The sequence below is a fragment of the Centroberyx gerrardi genome, chromosome 2 (assembly GCF_048128805.1).
Source record: "Centroberyx gerrardi isolate f3 chromosome 2, fCenGer3.hap1.cur.20231027, whole genome shotgun sequence".
NCBI classification, from domain to species: domain Eukaryota; kingdom Metazoa; phylum Chordata; class Actinopteri; order Beryciformes; family Berycidae; genus Centroberyx; species Centroberyx gerrardi.
The window spans coordinates 29,909,090-29,929,283 of record NC_135998.1 but is presented as its reverse complement, the minus strand read 5'-3'; the positions used below and the strand labels follow the sequence as shown (position 1 = coordinate 29,929,283).

The 20,194-nt window shown below is 39.7% G+C and overlaps 1 protein-coding gene across 3 annotated transcripts; it reads left to right on the top strand.

The window, feature by feature from the left end:
* Positions 1-1,728: 1,728 nt before the first annotated feature.
* sh3glb2b (SH3-domain GRB2-like endophilin B2b) lies at positions 1,729-19,731 on the top strand. 3 transcript variants are annotated; one of them, XM_078286900.1, is made up of 11 exons: positions 1,729-1,836; positions 4,734-4,875; positions 7,489-7,617; positions 7,838-7,971; positions 9,318-9,410; positions 12,168-12,230; positions 14,213-14,236; positions 14,443-14,532; positions 15,454-15,554; positions 18,314-18,566; positions 19,479-19,731. In XM_078286900.1, the coding sequence occupies exons 1-11, from the start codon at positions 1,774-1,776 to the stop codon at positions 19,584-19,586; spliced, it is 1,200 nt and encodes a 399-aa protein (XP_078143026.1). In that variant the 5' UTR covers positions 1,729-1,773; the 3' UTR covers positions 19,587-19,731. The 3 variants fall into 3 exon arrangements, with proteins under 3 accessions (XP_078143026.1, XP_078143033.1, XP_071767981.2); XM_078286907.1 differs by having other exon boundaries at positions 15,454-15,556; positions 18,373-18,566; XM_071911880.2 differs by lacking the exon at positions 12,168-12,230.
* The last annotated feature ends 463 nt before the right edge of the window (positions 19,732-20,194 follow it).

Genomic DNA, 20,194 nt, shown 5'->3' with positions numbered 1-20,194 from the left:
TTATTGCTTGTGCATGTTGTCAGTCTACTGAAGACTCCATTATATAATAAGCACACATAGTGATAGCTATTGGTTTAACTTTTTAAAAGATTATCTTTTTTAAAGATGGCAGACATTCCTCCAAGTTGGCTGCAAGATGTTCTGAGTCACTGTTTATGAACGCTTACATTTGCCTAGCAGTAGTATATCTTGCATCTATATGGCTGTAAATAGCCTCTAAATTATTGTCGAATTGGCAATCTTAATGATTATAGCTCTGATAATTTCACTTCAGTATCCACCAAAGGAAAAGCTGTTGTGGATTATATTATTGCCCCATACAAATGTTTAAAAAAGTGCATCACATTTAATGTCTTCCCTCCCAATGAACCTCTAGAGAGACTAGGGCCCGAAGGCATTTCTTTACCTGCAGATAAATGTAAGATACCTCATCATTCCCTTCTGTTGCTTTTAAAACTAAAACTTACATTTCAAACTGGTCTTCTCTTTGATCGTGTGAATCAATCTCAAATGCAGTACACTAAACATAGATCTCAAATCTGTCAACCTCGTGATTTGTTCCTGACTTCCAGTGTGGCTGTTAACAATTTAATGGAGCTCACTGACCATCTAGAGATACCAGATTAGTCAGGGTATCTCTTGGTATACGACATTTTGCGATTGTATGCACAATGAATCGAATAGCTGTGTGAAGAATAAATCAAATATTAAGAAAGGACCTAAAGGATTAAGTAAACCTTACTGAAATGGAGAATTACAAATGCTGTGGGATGATTTAAGTGTTGCAGAAAAAAGATTTCTAAAGTGTAAAAACAAGCAGAGAAAGTAGTTGAGGTACGAATTTAAATTATGTCAATCTAGATTTGATAGAAAACTATGCTCAGTAAAGCGCAAGGAATGTCCCAAGGAAATTCTGGTATGAAATTAATAAATTAGGTTAAACTATATCCTAATGAAATTGTGACTTTATGACACTGCTAGTCTGTTCAAAGCATGAAATTTAAGTATTCACAGTTGGGACATTTTGGACAGTCCAACCAAAAGAATAACAAGAGGCATCGTGGGTCTACAAAATACTAGCCCATTCATTGTGTATGGCTGCTTCAGATGTTAGTGACATCCCAGCTTCAAGTTAAAGTCCTGTGTGTCTAGCTTCAGGAACATTGGTCACAAATTGGACTGTCCTAAACAACAGGAAGAACATGAATACTTGAACTGAATGGGCTAGACCACAGGGAATTTAGGTTTGTCCTTAAATATGGCTTCCTAGTACAAATGTCCTTAATTTCTCCATAAACATTAATTATTAAAAATAACAGCTTTAAAAAAAAAAAAAAAAAAAAAAAAGTAAGGTTAGTAATGTCCTTAATTTCTCCATAAACATTAATTATTAAAAATAACACAGCTTTTTTTTTTTTTTTAAGTAAGGTTAGTATAATGGGTTTATATGGGATTTATTCATGGGTTGATTCACAGAGACACTAGTAATTAAGGGATTTTTCATACTTTCTGTGTTGCCATACCCATGTGAGGCCCCTGCCTACTGTCAGTGTGATGGACGCAGAGGTTATCTTGGGGTTGCGGTGTGTGGAGTCGTGACTTGCCGCTTGGTGCAGAGGTCTCTTTAAAGGCAGGACGCATAGTCGATTTCCGATCCTCCGTGAAGCGGATTAGAGCGTCCAGCCTGCGTTCGCTGCTACATCATCTCAGCTGATCCGGAGGATTCCCTCTGCAGGGGAAACAACAAGCCCTGCCTATGCACAGGACGGCGCCATGGATTTCAATGTCAAGAAACTCGCCTCCGACGCGGGGGTCTTCTTTACCCGCGCAGTGCAGGTAAGGCGCGGATCATTTATCGAACATCCCCGCAGTAATTAACGTTATGGATTGATTGATGCACGCTCGTCGCCGCATCGTACACGGGCTTACAATTGTTGTGGGAGGCGGAGCTTGGTTTTTTACAAACCACAAATAATCACATTGTCGTGTACAAGTTATTTTGTGAAGGAAAAACCGAGTAGCGCCGTGGGGTTGAGGAGCACAGCCAGCGCTGTAAGCCGATAAAGGTTTGTTAAGCCTTGATCCATTATTGATGGCTGTTGTCTAGTGTACCGCCCATGTGACACCATGAGACTGCTCCTCTCCTCTCCTCTCCTCTCCTCCTCTCCTTGGAGCAGTAACAGCAGGAGCAGCCTGGGTATAACCAGAGCTATACCGGTTATACCGGTTTTGCATTTTCCCACCGGGAATTTGTTGGTGTATTCTATTTTTCTGTATTTTTCATGCATGCATACAGCCTCTATACGCCCCGCTCTCTCTTGTCACGAGAGAAACCGTTACACTAAACATTCATATTCAAAATGTAGCAGCTAGCTAAACGCTGCCTTGCTTATTGACAAAGTAACACAGCTGGGACATGACTCGAGACCTTTGATGAATCGTTAGTGTCCACTGATAAATTCGATAAATAGGCTATTAGGCTACACTGAATAGATTTTCAACAGAATTGGTTTGCTTGTTATTCCTACCACCTCCTCTCCCAAAATATAATATATAAATAAATAAAATATATTTTATACCGAATATATTTAAAGACCCTAAACATTCGTAAATGGTCTTAAGTCGTGTTCTACCAGGTGTGTAACTTTTGCTGATAATCAAGGTAAGATTTTCCATACTAGAGAGAAGTGCATGTGTTGGGGCAAGGTGACCATTTTCCTTTCCACTGACAGGCCACATGCATTTGACAGCCTACATTGTATGAATATGTGATAGCATTAAGACAACTAACTACATCAGTTTGATCTGAAGTAGGGCTGTACAGGTAGGTAATCAATAAATTAACAGCAATGTCTACACCTCAAGAGAGTTTTCACTGATTTGGAGTTCCAAGCAATCTACATGGTTTAACCAGGACAAATACATCAACCAAAGGCAACCCCCCCCCAAAAAAAAAACCCAAAACAAAACACTTAAACACTGTTAAAAACAGATATTGACGATGTATCCTACATTAATGTTTCCACTTTGTTGCTTGGTGTAATTTTCTTGTTCCTGTAGATAACTGGCCAAACGTAGACAACGTGACATCACGTCAAGACATTTCCAGCACAGCTATGGAGTTTGAATCAGTCAGAATCAAAGAGCGAGGGCTTCTTTCTAGACTCACCACTCTGCACACAGCGAGAAATCCATCATAGAAGAGGCAGAGAGAGCAGTTTCTCCACCAACAGCAGCCTCAATAGACCACAATGCAATGCAGCCACAAGATGTTGTGTTTTGAGTAAGGGTGCGGCTGCCATCATAGACATTCACCCCAGTGCTCACCAACTAGTTATCCAGCTAGCTATACAGATTCTGTTCCATCACCACACAGCCATCTTGGTAGGAAAATAAAGGTGATTGTAACAAATGAACAGGTGATTCTAATCAAATGACAGCCACAGCCAATGAGCTGTGTAGCCTACATGATAAAGCGCCATATTGGTAGGAAATGCATGTGACATCATGGGAATACTATGAATATTGACTGCCCATAGACCCACCTTTTGATTGAAAGCAACAAGTTCACGGCTGTTCTCGGGGGTTGTTGAAAGGCATTCTGGGAAATGTAGGAAATCACTAACAAGTAGAAGTAGACGAGGCAGGTTGAGGTTGAGGTTGGTCTCATAGCTCTCATATAAAAAAAAATATATATATATTTAGATATAGATGGAGTCTGGTTCCCTCTCATATGGTCCTTTCTGAAGATGGTGCACAATAGAGAGACTTTTTGAGAATTGAGAAGACCTGACATCCTCTTTTATCTTATCCACAAGGCTTTTCATAGCCAAGGGTATTGTGCCACTATAATATGGCAGTAATGCTGATTCCCTCAGTCATTCCTCTGTCTTTTCAGTCCAGCTGGCTGCTTCTCTCTGTCAATCAGACTTGACAGCAGGCAAAGCAGTTAGCTGAAGAAAACAGAAGTCGGTCAGCGCTGCCTTTTACCACAGATGGTGGATGTACACATTTTTGGCCTCAGTTCTAAAAAAACAAATAGTCACTGTTGCTGTTTGCATACGTGGGCGTTCTCCGTGAGCATGAGAAGCTTGTTTTTCTCCAACAATATTGCACAAACATGATTCTAGTGCTGCTTGTGGAGAATGTGGCCCAACTGAACCTCACTTTTTACTTACAGACTTGACTCTGACTTGTACTTTGATGACTTGAAAAGGTTTCTGAAGTCTCGACAAAAGATCTTGTGTTTGTGTAAATGACTTACATTGAAAGTGATGAGATTTGTTCCAGCAGACGACTGAATTTAAATTCTGTTTTCTGAATTTGTATGGAATGATTAAATTGATTGAAGTTGAAACCGATTATAGAAATCAAACTCATGATGCTCTTACCAAGTTTTTATCCTATTAAAACCATATTGCATTGAAAAGTCCTAGATATTTAGTTTTCTTTAAGATATTAAATTGATACTGGACTCTTGATTTGTTCTGACTTGACTTGCTGTTCTACATTTAGACTTGAGACTTGACATTAATGACTTGGACTTGACTTGGACTTGACTTGGTAATCTACATTTAGACTTGGGACTTGACTTGAGACTTGTGCCTCAAGACTTGAGACCGACTTGGGACTCGAGCAAAGCTGACTTGGTTACACCTCTAGTATTTACTGATATATGTTGTTTGTCCCACCTGACTGGGATGTGCATTTAGGATTCTTAATATGTCTCCTAGTTCACAGAGGAGAAGTTGGGCCAGGCAGAAAAGACAGAGCTGGATGCTCATTTAGAAAACCTGATCGCCCGGGCCGACTGCACCAAGAACTGGACTGAGAAGATCTTCAGACAAACAGAGGTGCTCCTGCAACCTAACCCAAGTAAGTTCTTCACATTCACTATAAAATTTCTCTACGAACCAGTAATCCCTTAAAGTACCCTTACATTTACATGAATTCACCCCTTAATTCATGCAAAATCCCCTTAAAATTAGTTAAGGGAGTTATTAATGGAGGAGACCCCATCAAAACCTCCTTAAACTCCCCTTAATGTTTGACTCCTTACTTTCTAATTTAATGTAAAATTCAGGGAGACAGGAACTTTCCATTAATAACTCATTAGTAACCCTGCAAAAAAGTCCCTTAATTTGTAGTGTCTCCACAAACTAACCCATGAATAAATCCCTCAAAAACCCATGATACTAACCTTACTTTTTTAAAGCTGTTATTTTTAATGGCTAATTAATGTTTATATAATGAGAAATTAAGGACATTTCAGGGATAAAATTAAGGGGTTTGGTTTCGTAGTGATTAGTCAAGAATTTTTTTTTTTTTTTTTGTAAACTTTTCCTCACTGCTACAGTAAATGTTGTCTGAGACCATGAAGTTTTTCCATTTTTTTTTAAATTTTCAAATGAACTGTAGGAGGTACATATGCATAAATCTTTCATGGAAATTTCTGTATAGCTTGTTTTCAAAATCAGCAACCTATATGTGATATCTGAATTTAGTTTTCCACATTCAGTAACATTTGTCATTTTGCCACACACTTGGACGTAATCGTTACACTCTGACAGATGGTGTTTTGTGTACGTTTTTTAGCCCGGTGTCTCTATTTTGTTAGACTTGATGAGTGAATCCTGGTAGTAATGTCTAACCCTTGTTGTTTTCTGATTCTCCACGCTCCAGTTGATCATACTGGTAAGTCTTTGTCTCATTTCCCAGTGTCCTGTAGTGAGGAAGCCTGTTTGAACGTGTGCGTGTGTCCTCTTTTTCATTTTGACTTTGAATAGGTAGACAGATGGTTACTTACTGTGTCATAGAAGTGTAACCTATTACATGTGGAAACTGAAATGAAAATCAGTCAATTCTGAGAGGGATCGCACTGTGGCTTTGAATCAGTTTGCAGTATACTGTAACTTCCTGGTTCAAGCTGTGTGCTGTGGTGGAATCGATGTACAGACTGGTGTTGAATTACTAATAAACTGCCAGGCAGCAAGACGCCAGCCAGCACTTGTTCCATTGTATAAGACCTACGCTGTGTTCAGGTGTATATCTATATATCACATAAATGTCATATAAAGACATCAAAACTGTGAAATAACACAAATGGAATTATGCAGTGACCAAAAAAGTGTTAAACAAATCAAAACTATCTTATATTTTAGATTCTTTAAAGTAGCCGCCCCTTTGCCTTGATGGAAAGGCAAAGGCTTTGGAAAGAAATTCATACATAGGATCAACTTCACTATTTATATTTGTCTGAAAAACTAATTTCAAGCATTTAAGCAGAAGCCTTTAGATCAAAATGGATTTGAAGAGAATGAAAAAAAGTACATTCAGTCAGATGGGTCCAAACTTTTGACGGGCAGTGTACACTATATTATTGTCAGCTGAACTGTGATGGTGGCAGTGAGGACTGCACTATAGTTGTTAGCTGCTTCCAACAGAATATTTTATTATTTCCCCATCTCTACTGTTTTTCCATAGTGTTCATATCAAACCAAGAGCACAAACACCCAAATTGGACCAAACTGAAGCACATAGCAGAACACTGAAGATAATGTTTGCTACGGCAAGAGTAACTTCACATGCTTCATCACAGATTTGGTTATTACATTAACAAAATCCACTTAGCATCATTAATCAGTCTCTCCAGGATTTCATGGTTTTTGTGATTATTGTGACCAAAAATGCTTGAGTTTGCAGCAGGTTTTTCTCAAAAACCCTGTGTGGAGTTTCAGGCCTTTTTTTCAGTAAAAATGCAGTAATTGGTAAAAATCTCAAGTTAAGGAAAAATGGTTGTAAACAACATACCCAAAATGGGACTTTTAGAATTACCTCTCATTAAGAAAGAGTCAGATATAATCAATAATACAATTCTTGTGATAATAAGCATTCTGTCGGCCTCCTGCATATCACAGAAACTACTGGAAATTTCTTTAGTTTGGTTGGACCATTTTATACCAAAAAAAGGAGATGATTTGGTCATTTCATGCCAAAAAATTTGCAGTGATATTGCAAAATTGCATTTTTTTACAAATATTGTGGTTGGTATTGGTTGAGTTTGCATTAATTATTGCGATTGCAAAATAGCATATTCCTGGAGGGAATGATTAACATGCTTAAATTAATACAAAAGAGGGTAGTTCTTTACATGAACTGTGGTATATATGACATAATATTGTTGTGATATATACCACATGTATATCACAAGAGCTTCATAACACCCAGTCTTTATCATTAATTCAATCCTTTATTGTATATTCATGTAATATGTACATTTCATAACAAAATTTCTGGCAATTGCCATTTTTAAATGAAAAACATGAGTTTATGAGTTGGCGAGGCCTCTAAAGAACACATTTTTTCACATGGTGTGTTATGGTTTATGATCCGTTTTCATAAAGTTATTCATCTTTCAGTTTGTTTTAATTTCAAAGTAATACACAGACATACATGCAGGATATTGTGTAATTCCCTGCTGTTGTGCAGGTGCGCGTATAGAGGAGTTCCTCTATGAGAAGCTGGACAAGAAGCTCCCGTCCAGGACGACCAACGCGGAGCTGCTGGGCCAGTACATGCTCGATGCTGCCAAGGACTTCGGTCCCGGGACTCCATACGGTCAGTGGAGCTCGTGGAGATGTTTGCACTCAATGGAATGAGATCCTATAGCCGCTGAATTCTGGGCACGCTATCTGCTACCACCCTGTTTTGTTTTCCAACCATGTCCTTTTTCTGATATTGCAATAAAGTCTACAGCCCACCTGTAGCTTTGTACAGTTTTTGGATTTCACATTGCATGTAACACCAGCGTGCATGTGTGCATCTGTGTGGATTCTAGGCAGCACCCTGATCACAGTAGGAGAGTACCAGAAGACTCTGGGCGGGGCGGAGCGCGAGTTCCTCCAGACCTCGTCGGTCAGCTTCCTCACTCCTCTACGCAACTTCCTGGAAGGAGACTGGAGGACTATATCAGTAAGTCTGACTCACTTTAGGTGTTCTGGTCAGCAGGGGCTGGTTTTCCTGAAGTCACATGATATAGGACATGATGTTGTCATGGTGATAACAGTCTGTCTGTGTGTGTAGACTCATTCTTCTGAACACAATACCTCAATAAATACATGATAGAAACTTTATACTTCCACCACAGGTATAGAGGAGATGATCTGAAACAACTACTATAACTCCTTCATGCTTTAAGATATGGAGTTAATATTCATACCACCCATATGTTATGTGAAGGCAAATGTGTTGACATAGAAATATTTGCTAATTAATGCATTCATTAGCGAATTAATGAGCTCATTAGCATAACTGGTTATGTTTATTATATCGTAGTGATTATGGCGGGACATTAGGCAGCTCAAGTGGCTCTTGTTTACATATTCAAATGCATTCAGAGATATAATTTTGAATTTATTTGAACATTTACATTTAGGGTTTACTGACATCTGACATATCATGGATATGTGGATATGGATTTGTGTAATATCTTTCTGTATATGGGAGAGGGACGCAAGGTGTTCACTGTGATTCATATGGTGTTAGATCAATATGTCATATAGTATATAAATATATTATATATAGTAAATATATAGTGCGGGGGGAGGGGGGAATATAATGTTTTAATTTTTTGTTAGCTTTTATAGCAATTCTCTGTTCTTGCCATTTTGTAGATGAACAAAATAGCATTGTTAACCCATCATAACTGAAAATGCAGGGGACACTTTACAGAAACAACCCAACTGGAACATCTTATTTCACTTAAAGTCGAGATGAAACGGCATATATTGTTAAATAGGTGCACAATATGACGTACAATATGACGCCACCTGATGTGATCTAAAAGGGTTAAAAAGGCATTTTTCATTTCATCTCGACTTTAAAGCTGTTGTAGGCAATGTTGGAGAAATGAGCAAGAATTTGAAAGTACACAACAAAAAAATCCCCCTCCTCCCTCTCTGCTCCCTCCCTCTCTCCTGTAACTTCTCCCTCCAAATGAGGCTCAGGCGCGTGCATGAGAGGAACAAACTTAATGAATTCAAATCTTTTATCCCAAACACAGTTCTCCCAGCTCAATCTAGCTGAGTTTTCAAACATACCTTCAGTCTATTGGACTGTTTGGGTTGATTTTCTTTCCTTCATTCCACTTTGGCCCATTCCTCTCTGCAGTTAGCATAGCAGAGAGTCAGAGATCATCAGTGACACCTTGTTCCGTAGTGTGTCAGTGTGCCGTCAGCTGGATATAAGTCTGGAGTTTGGAGGTTTGTTTCCTGCAGCAGATCCCCTGCATCTGATTTCATCCCTCTTGTTCTTGGTAGAAAGAGAAGCGACTTCTGGAGAACCGACGCCTGGATCTTGACATCTGTAAAGCACGTCTGAAAAAAGCCAAGCAGGCAGAAGCCAAAGCAGCGGTGAGATTCATGTCGCTTCATGTTGCCAAAGCTTTGTGTTTTTTTTATTTCCTCTATTCCCTTTATTCTTTTATTCTCTGGATACTTTCTAAATTGAAAACCACTGTGAAACAGAATATTGGCAATGATCTTCTGATGGACTGAATTATCAGAGAATGTGTTGCTGTGATCTTAAACTTGTTGTGTTTGTAGCCTCGCCAGACAAACTGTCTTGTGGGTTGATCACGTCTCTGGCTTCCTGGTCTCTTTAAACAGCGCCACCTGGCTTGCATTACACTAAATGATCAAACCAGTTAGTGTGCAGCATCTATGTTTGCGCCAGCTGTTCTCTACCACAGCTGTGTGAAGCTGCAAAATTGAAAAAGCTCAATAAAGGTAACTAAATATTAAATATTTGCAGGTGAAATTACAAGCCAGTGTTGACCAGCTTGTAGCTATAAAACATTCTGCTAACATGTCAGTTTAAGATTCTTGTTGTCTTTGTAAGCAGAATTTGTGCAGTCACTTTGTTCTTCTTTTATTGCACTAAGCCCCCTGCTTCTTAAGATGCTATGGCTGCACTGACCTAATTAACACTAAGGTAAATTAGGGGAAATCTAAAAGCCCTTTAGGTGCTCTGTTAGCTGCCATTATTGTCTGATTCTGCCTGCAGCGCCTGTTGCTTGCATCCCTAACAGAAACACTGGTTAAGATCAGCCTCTAAAGCTGACTGGACTTCAGGAGCCGTAGTCCTCCTGGTTTCCAAGGCGACAGGGCGGTCAGATTGGTCTTGGCTGTGATCAACTTGTGAGACGGTGTGGCTGGCGAGTTTGCCATTTTGATTTTTATTTCCTTCCCTCAAATGCAGCACATTGCTTCTATAAAGTCCCTCTTCATTTGCCTCAAAGCTCAAATGTGTCCAAAATAGATGTTGTATCCAGTTTAAGGACCAGATCCACGGCCAGTGTTTATCATTCTACCATGGTAACACAATATCCATGCTACAACTACAGTGATAATGTGACTGATAAAAGCTGTTTCATCTAAAATGTAACAAAAACAAAATTATTGATGGACTTTTTTGGCTTAGACAGTGTGAGCCTTGTCTGGTAAGTGTGAGCCCACATTTATTGAAAAATGTGCCATCTACTGTGACAAAATGATTGCTAGCAAAAAACTCTATGGATTATTACTTACAACATCATCCGATATCCTGAGGCCTTTAACTGGAAAATAGCAACTTTTTAGAGAATGTAATAATTTGCATTTTTTCTATGATAAAAATGCTGGTGCTAAACTTCACATGCAAAAAGGGGAAAACAAACACAACCTTGTTTCATGCATCCTGGCAATTGTTTTTAACAACCTCAACAAACAGCAATAGATATGGGACAAAACTAGAGTTATTCCCCCCCAAGCACCACAGCTGCAGCAAATTATAGAGGAAACTCTGCATAAACTTGCTTGCAACACAGTGACTTGATGACCATTTATAGGACAGATTATTAGAGAATTGTTTCTACAAGCATATATGATCTGTTAAGTCATTATGTGTCATTATGTGGTTGCTTGGAATTTGACAATTATGGACTAATTGATAAGAAAAACTACTGTCTGATCAAGTGATTTTGTTAGAATTATGACGTCTTATGGCGAGTTTAACCCCTAGACAGACCTTGGATCAGCTGTTACATGAATCCATTCAGCTAATGGTCAGACGGAGGCCCTGCAGGCGCTTTCCCAATGATCCTCAGTCAAAACATAACACACATTCGTCCAACCAATATAATTAATAATAATATTTTGAAAAATGTCCAATGCCGGCTCGTTTTGCATGCAATGCATGACTACCCAGTTGTGTGTTAAACGTCTAGTTTAACACATAACTGAGTAATATTTAGGCTACTGGCGGATATTCACAAAGCAACCGAAACTGTATTCATATTTCTTAAACACATTAATGCACCAGAAAGACAGATAAATGTGTAGCGGATTTGTAAATGTGTAGCAAATTGTGAAAAACAAAGGCCAAACACATTTTAACTTCTCTAAGCTTGTATGGGTTGTGATGGGTTTTCATATATAACAACTACTACTACTAAGGTGATTTTAGTAACATTAAAAACAATTCCAAGTCTACACATTTGAATGTGTTTAAACATCATCAGCTTCATCTCTACCCAATTTCACATTCCCAGGATAAACGTTAAAGCCGGGTATTAAAGCGGTCTAAAACTGCTGGCTTCTCCTAACAGAGTTAAGACACCTCCCAAGCTCTGTGGAATAATTCAGGGGATGAGAGTATTTAGAAGATTTAAAAGGGCATTATGTGATCTGTTGGCGAGGTTGGGAGTGTGTTGAAATGCCATGCACAAGGGCACTGATTGTGGGGTGGGGGTTTTCTCCAAAACAAAATATGGTCCAGAAAGTGAGTTCTGAAAGCCAGAAATCTTACTTGTTGCTCATGTAATCAGTTGTTAGACCTACTTTCTTTTATACTTTAGGCAGAAATGGGAGTTACAGGCCTATATTGTTCAGAATGGAAAGGTCAAAGGTCAAAAGTCAACTGTTCACCGGGCTTCAGATCAACGCCTCACCTCCCTCACAAGGCTCTTCTGCTTGGACTCGTTCTGAATGACTTGCTCTTTTGTTGCTTCTTGTCCCTCTGCTTTTCTTTACCTGCTCGCGGCTCACGTTTTGCTTGTCGAAGCTGCTTCATGATTGTAAATGCATGATTGTGCCAACATTTGTTCCCCCCCCCCCTGCTGTCGTTCGTAGGCTGCACCCGATTTTCAGGAGACACGGCCTCGAAATTATGTTCTCTCTGCCAGTGCATCAGCGGTAAGAGCCCAATGGCGAGCGAGAGAAATGGCACACATGCAGGGTACACACACACACACACCAGTAAAGGGCCAGCATCACTGGACATGTATGCTGGCATGCGAATGGGCATACAGCAGTAGTTGACTCACGCAAACACACAGTGCATGTTCAGTTTTCTCAATGATGTGGAAGTCAACTAAGTTCTTCACACATTTTGCAGACATTTTTCATCAGTGATTACAGGTGTGGAGGTCTATTGTGCTTACTGTCAAATCATTAAAGTCACATTTTACGCATTTACAATATCAAAATCCCTGTCACTCAAACATAAGAAAAACAAAGTAATAAGAAACTAACATGCACATTTCAAGGTGTTGAGCACAATGATTCAAACTGACAGATCCACCAGTCAAAGTAATCAACCAGAATCCACAATGACCCATTTCATATGCATCCATGTATATCAATACACATAGAGTAGATATCCCAAAGCACCTGCAACCAGCCTGTAAGAATAGATTGTTGTGGTACACCTCATTGCAATGCATTAATTATTCATTCGGACCCATAACCTAAACAGCTAGACAGCGGCTGTGAGAGTTGGGATGTAGCGGCGGATCCCAGTGTGTCAGAACAGAGGAAGGTTGGAAACCATAAGTATAATGTGTGAACAACAGTAACATAGCACTAGCGCCTAGTCATGTTGTTATCTGTGATTTAGTCGTGTGACATGGTGTGAATTAGACTCTCCAGTGCTTTAGACGGTGTGTGCTTTGTGGTGAAGACTATCAGAAAGTACTTAGAAAACAATTTTAATTTTGTCGTGGCAAGAAAATGATGAGTAAATGGTAAATACAACTGCATAACATTTTTCCCTAAAATTGAGTTTCACACGCGTCTCTGCGCTATGGAACTACTTTACTAATGCCTCATTATCTACCTCATTCTCCCTGCATTCCTAGTTCAAGTTTATTTGCAATTTGTACTAAAAAAGCACGCCATGGTATTTTTGCATGCCAAGCTTATACAATAGGAAAGGTGAATGTGCAACGTAACCTACAAATGTGTAACACAAGAGGGCGCAATACAACAAAAACTTAGCATAACTCTTCAATATGAGGAGAGATAACTCCACTTGTTTCCAATGCAGCTTCACTTGTTTCAGGAATTTTCCAGAAATGAGTGTCAGTCTGTTGAAACCAGTCAGAATAAGGCAGATCACTGCACTACTATCAAGAAAATGACACTTGATTCTACTAAATTCTTGAAACAAGTTGATTTGCATTGGAAACAAGTGAAATTATCTCAACCCCATTGGCAGATTTTTTTCCCCCTTATTTTAAGAAAATTATGATTTCAGGACTCAATAATAGACTAAATGACTTGTTAAGATGGAGATTATTTGCAGTGAAATCAGTGCAATAACATTCATGTGCAAGTTGTCATAGGATTCAGGTTAGTGACCAACAACAGCGGCTATCAGAAACAAGTAATCTACCACAAGTGCATACAAATGTATTACACACATTCATTTTAAATGCACACCTCACTGATATACTTATACTCAGTCAGCTTGTAGGTAGTTGCCTTATTACTGTCTGATCATTCACAATGGATATAGAGCATAAAGATAGTTGTTTCCCTTGTTTGGTGTCTATATTTAATCATATTCTTTGGATATAATCACAATTACAAAAGATGCAGTTAGTAATTTGAGCATTGACTGTATGGATAATGCTGTAATATAATTTCAGCAAAATATTGCCATTGGTTACCAAGCCAAAATCCTGCATGTTCTGATGGCTCACTGTGCTCCCTGTGCTCCCTCCCTACTTGTCTAGTGACCTCTAAGTGATATGAATGAACCATATGAATGCCCAGATGTGCTAACTTGAAGCACAAGCACAGCTTATAGTTGCGTGTGATGTCAACATTGTTTGATGTTTTGGTCTGAGAATGGCTCTTGACTGCTTTTTCTGTTGTCATGCTGCTTCGCTCAGCTGTTGAGTGAGGAAGTGGACAAAGTAAGTATCCTCTAGGCTAGTTCGCCTGCCAAGACCACATCAGTGGACAGTGCGTGAAGTCTGTGTGTGTGTGTGTGTGTGTGGCTGTGTCGGTATCTGTGTTTGTGTGCTAACTGTTTAATGAAAAGCCTGATATGTTATACAACCGCATTAATGATGCCGTTTGCCTCCATCCCTCCTCTCTCTGTCCTTGTTCCCTCTGGCAGGCGGAGCATGAGCTTCGCGTTGCTCAGACAGAGTTTGACCGGCAAGCAGAAGTCACCAGACTGCTGCTGGAAGGCATCAGCAGCACACATGTGAGTGTAACTCCTCATATTTATCCAGTGACCCAGCAGTACTGGAAACAGTTGTCTGCCAGCACATGCTGTCTAGACTCGTGGCGTCAGTTCTGATGAGCCAGCCACAGAAACTATTACAATAAAGAACATTGGGCAACTTTAATAGGCAGGGGTGGGGATTAGACAATGACAACTGTTTTCATGACTATTTCTGTTTCCTTGTCTCGCTAGCTATTGTCTCACCCCAATGAATTTCCCCGTGTGGGATAATAACGTTTATCTAATCTAATCTAATCCTTCCTACCCCTTTTGGTTGTCCAAATCACAAGCATCTTGGTGCTGATCAACCTTTCGCAAAGTGCAACATTAAATAGGTATTGCAGTTTGCTTTGCTAACTGTTGGATCACAATCTCGATAACAATTAATCTTTCACGCTCATTGAAATTTCACCTCTAAATTTGAATTTTTTATTATGCAATCAGAAAAGATAAGACAGGTGGCCATGTGAGGAGCCTATACTCAGAAAAATGCCTATTTCAAAATCATCACACTATCTAAAATCCATACTGGAACTATCTTAATGACTTGTAAATCTCTCAATTTACAAGCGTACCCAAGCGTTGATGCAAGTGAAACATGGGGGAAAAAAAACAACCCACAAATAAAAAAACGACAACATTTGATTTGGAACATTTGATTGAATTAATCTTTATTAAAATAAGCAGACTCACATATTCACTTCATGAGGTTAACACAATAGTGCTATAACCACTGAATTTACCTATGATAATCAATCATCTATTAGAATCAAAGGGTGTGAGTGTGCATGACGTTTAACACTGCTGTTAGACATATGATAAATTCCACCAATAGTCATTTTAATACCATTTGTGATGAGTGACAAGCTAAGGGTTAACCCTTTCCCTTTCTCCCCGCAGTTGAACCACCTGCGTTGTTTGCATGATTTTGCGGAGGCTCAGGCTACGTACTACGCCCAGTGTCATCAGTACATGCAGGACCTTCAGAAAGAACTCAACAGGTGAGGATTTACTGTTCACTTGTTGAGCCAGCTGTGCTGTATAAATAAAAGTTTCATTGAGTATGATAGGTGCTGCTATTACCTTTTTATGGGCAGAGATTTAGATTAGGATCATGTGTTTGGAGTCCAGCCACTCGTTTCAGAATGGGGATTTGGGACGGGATGAAGGGAGTTTGAAATGTTAATGCCGATGTTAAAGATGCCGTAGGCGATGGTAAACACTGCACTTTAAGGGTGTCCCCGTGGGCAGCAACTTCCCGAGAGGGAAACCCTTAAAGTCAAGGGCGTTTATTGCGAAACCTTTGTGTTTTCAGGACATCGTCCAGATCCAGCGCTCTGCAAGAGAGCAAAAGGATATCTTTTCACCAACTTATTCTTCTGTGTTGTAGAGTGCTAATTTAATACTAAACTACTGATGGAACTTGGATGGATTTGTTCTATAGTTTCTGTTTTTTCATATGGGTCCCATTCCTTTTATTTCTCCCCAATGTTGTCTTGTCCTCAGGCTGTGTTGCATTTTGACTTAAGCTGAGGTTATGAGTCACATGACCACAACATGGGGCTGAGCTTCTGCACTTGGAAAGCTAAGTGAGGTGTAACCCCGTTGGGACGGCATTCCATTTAAAAAAAATTTTATCCATCATTCAGTTAGTCAATGTTTCCAGAGCTTTCTGATGTCCATGAACCCTTTTCTTGTCCTAGTTGTTTTCATATGGATGTCTTCCACATTATTTGGGAAGAAAAGCGTACTAAATTCTTATAAAACATAACATTGCTAATAAATGCTAATAATGTTGAACAATATCAAAAATAAATAATGCTGGACCAAGATCACTGACTAACCTACCCTTGACTGCCTCAGTAATTGGACCTGTATTGCTGATTTGAAGTAGATTTTGGATGAGCTGACTGTAACCATCTGATGTTTCCAATGATCTGAAAAGCAAAGCTGATCCCACGGCAGCGCTGCTATTTTTAGCCATTTGATAAACTTTTCAGAGCAGAGTTTCAGCCTTTAGCGGAAGGACAGAGCAAAAATATGATGTTTGGTTTATAGTTTCGCTAACTGTTTTTGGGTTTGGCAGCTCACACAGCTGAAAGTGATTGATCCTGTATGCAAGTCCATACAAGGTTTAGAGTGGTGCAGAGTGATTAAGCTGCGGTTTCCTTTACACTCTTAACATTAACATTTCACAGATGGATGTGTGCTGGTGTGTACTCATTCAGTTGAATCATATGTTATTCCTATGGTGTGGAATGCTCCAGTGAACTCCCAAGCCATTTGCTGTAGTGGTTCTGTCAAATAATCTGATAGGCTATCTAAGAGGAAAGATACAAGCATTGTTTGGGGATTCCCAAACAACCACAGCTGCTCTTGGAGGCCAGGAACTGCACTGGAAAATAGATGTCATCACCACAAATGTGTTCTCCTGGCATAAGAAATCCAAGTTCAGGCACTCATGTGGGTTTGAATGAATCACTGACTACCGGCTTCTATGGTGGCCCTCTCAAATTAAAGGTCCCATATGGTGTAAAACAGGATTTCCCTTGCCTCTTTGATTATGAAGGAGTTGGATGGTCTATCTAAACATGGTGAAAGTATCAAAACGCACGGTCGCCAACTAAATCCACACAATCCATATTAGAAAAGCGATCGAGCCTCTAAACGAGCCGTTTGGACTTCCGTAACTTTGTGGCGTCACAAAGGTTCGCTCATTATCATTTTTGTAAGAAATAATAGACTAACAAAGTGTTTTTTTCAAAGCGGTTGAGCGGTTGTCATTGTTTATTACCGGAGAGTTTTCCCTACCTGTAGCTGCCGGGCCGCGGCGTCTCACGTTTCACTCTTGAAACGGTTAGCCAATCAGAACAGAGGGTCGTTAATATTAATGAGCCTTAAAGACACAGCGACAGAAACAGCCTGTTCTTGGTAAGGCTCAGAGAGATGCTGGAAAATGAACGTGTAAAAATGGATTGAGAGTGTTTTTGGTGCATGACACCACACACACAGCTTTGAATGGACCTCAAGACAGAAAATAAAACACTGGAAAGTGGAGAATATGGGACTTTTAATCTTTCAGTCAATAAAGATTTTTAAAACTTCCCTCTTGGTACTTTTCATATAAAGGCACCATATAGTATGAGAATACTCTGAGAGGTGTCAAGCTTTGAAAGATTGTTTTTTGAAAGACAACATGATCAAGTTGCAGTGTTGCATTGATGGTAAACAGGTGTGAAAGTGGGTCATATGAACAATCAGAGGCAATTTTAGCATAGTCATTCTTTTGTGTGTCACCCTGATAAAGGCGAAAGCTGATACGCATGGGTGTGTTTTTTTTAAATGTTCCAGCCCATTTTGATAAAGGCTTTTTGAAGTGCCTGGCCTGGGATCAATTTCCCATTTTTTTTCATTTAAGTACTTTAGTCCCTGAGGTTTTTGACTGCCCGGTGCACTCCAGTTACCTTTTTTCTGTAGCCTAAGTGTGAAAGTTGTTCATCTCTGGACTGTGGCCAAGTCTGGATACAAACTCTTTGATGCCTTTTCCAGTCATTTGATTTCACATCAACTGCCTTTTCATCATGAAAATGTGTACTAAGAAAGTAAACCACATCAAAGAGCATGTGTTTGGGTTTGGGTGCTGTTCCGCTGTTCTTTTGAAGTTGCCTTTTCGCAAATTTGACGCAACACGGGTGAAAGGGTGAAGGGTTTACTCACACACTGCCATTTCCCCCTGTTTGTCTACCCACCTTTACCCCAGGTGTGCTAATGTCGCCGGCGCCCCCCACCCCTCCACCTCCGCAGTCTGCCCCAACCCCGTCTCCTCTGCTTTCTTGTCCGGGCCTTCGTCCCCCGGAGCCACGGCGTCCTCCTCGGCGTCTTCCGCCACCCAAAGGCCCGGCACGTTGGCGATGGAGGACCTGCAGCTCCCCGTCACCGGCACCCGAAAGGCCAAGGTCCTGTACGACTACGACGCCCATGATGCCAGCGAGCTTTCCCTCTTGGCTGACGAGGTAGGACATGGAGGGATGGAGTTTAGCTTGTCTGCTGCTGCATGTAAACTCAGCTCTTTTATACCGTACCGTATATATTCTATACGGTATCTACTACGGTATTGTAACGAGTTTTAAGGCTTAATATCAAATATCAAAAGTCTAAGTTTCTATTTTTTTTACTGCCTTTGGACTGACAATGAAAGCCAACTAAATGAGACTTTATTTCACTTTTCATTTGGATGTATTAACCAGCAAAATCAACCTAAAAACGAAATGCTTCTCATTTATGATAATGTAATGAAAATGGAAAAGGATGGGGTCACGTCATAGTAAATGCCCCATCAATAGTACACAAAAGCTTATAACTCTAGAAATTGTTTTTGTTTTAAATTATGATTTTGTTGCTAAATTTATCATAATTAATCATGATTAACATAATTGTAAGAATTTTTGGTGAACTTAATGCTGGGTGTCTGATGCTGAGCTACACAACAGGAAAACTGAATTAAAGTTAACTGAAGTTTTAACTGAAAGTTAAAAGGGGCATTTCACCAATAATGCATTCAATATGTTCTGTCTACACAAAGACTTGTATAGTGATCTGCAGTGTGTTGAAATTTTTCTTTCTACGGCTTTGTTTTGATTCCCTATAAAGTCCTATTAATGTTCTAAGTATATAAAACAACTGTGAAACTAGTTTTTTCCAACAGCATGTCTCAGTTTGTTTGGGGCTATGCTGTATTTTTCATTTCCAGAATTTTATTTTTAAATCAAATATTTATTGTCTTCCAAAGGATTTCACTCAGTGGAAAACTCAAACTAAACAAAGTTGTGCAAGACTTTGCAGTTTTGCGATGTGCGTGACGTTATGTATAAAATATAGGATATCAGCTTTTTTGGTGAAGTGTCTTTTGCCTTTTCATTTTTCAGCTTATTACCGTATACACCGTACCCGGTATGGACCCTGACTGGTTGATTGGAGAACGGGGAAACCAAAAGGGCAAGGTCCCCGTCACCTACCTTGAACTGCTGAGCTAATGGACCAAACAACAGGACACACACACACACACACACACACACACACACACACACACACACACACACACACAAACACACACACACACTTGCATAAACCTCAACCTAATGGCACATGTGTGCGTCCAGCACACCTACTGCATATTGATCCTTGGCTATCCCGAAAACATATACAAAATTGTCCATTGGCTAAGTGAAGTTTCCCTCTAAATATGGATGACTAAAATGGGGAAATGGCGGCAAACATATGTGTGTGTAGTAGACCAGCAATAAATGTTTTGATGAGGCCACATGGGTCAGGGACGACTTCCAGGACCCTCCTCCTATTCTAGTAAAGTGTCAGTAGGTCCATAATGTGAGGGAACCACAATTAAACCACAGTTTAGGGTCAGTGATGATTAAAGTGAACATCTATTCACACCCTGTCAAAACACTGCAAGATTTTTGGCAGAATATTTTTTATCACAGTAGTAGGCATGGAGCATGCAGAGACGACCTCATGTAATATGTGTAAAATCACTCAAGCAGGCCTGTGCATACACATTGACTCTAGCCATGTGAGTTATTGATATGAACAGTAGTGTAAGATTTGATGAATTACATCTAATCTG

Excerpts from the sequence above, each read along its gene's own strand:
- sh3glb2b (XM_078286900.1), top strand. The coding sequence starts at position 1,774 with ATGGATTTCAATGTCAAGAAACTCGCCTCCGACGCGGGGGTCTTCTTT. Across the intron at positions 1,837-4,733 it reads TCTTTACCCGCGCAGTGCAG|TTCACAGAGGAGAAGTTGGG; the intron begins GTAAGGCGCGGA and ends TATGTCTCCTAG. Across the intron at positions 14,533-15,453 it reads AAGGCATCAGCAGCACACAT|TTGAACCACCTGCGTTGTTT; the intron begins GTGAGTGTAACT and ends TTCTCCCCGCAG.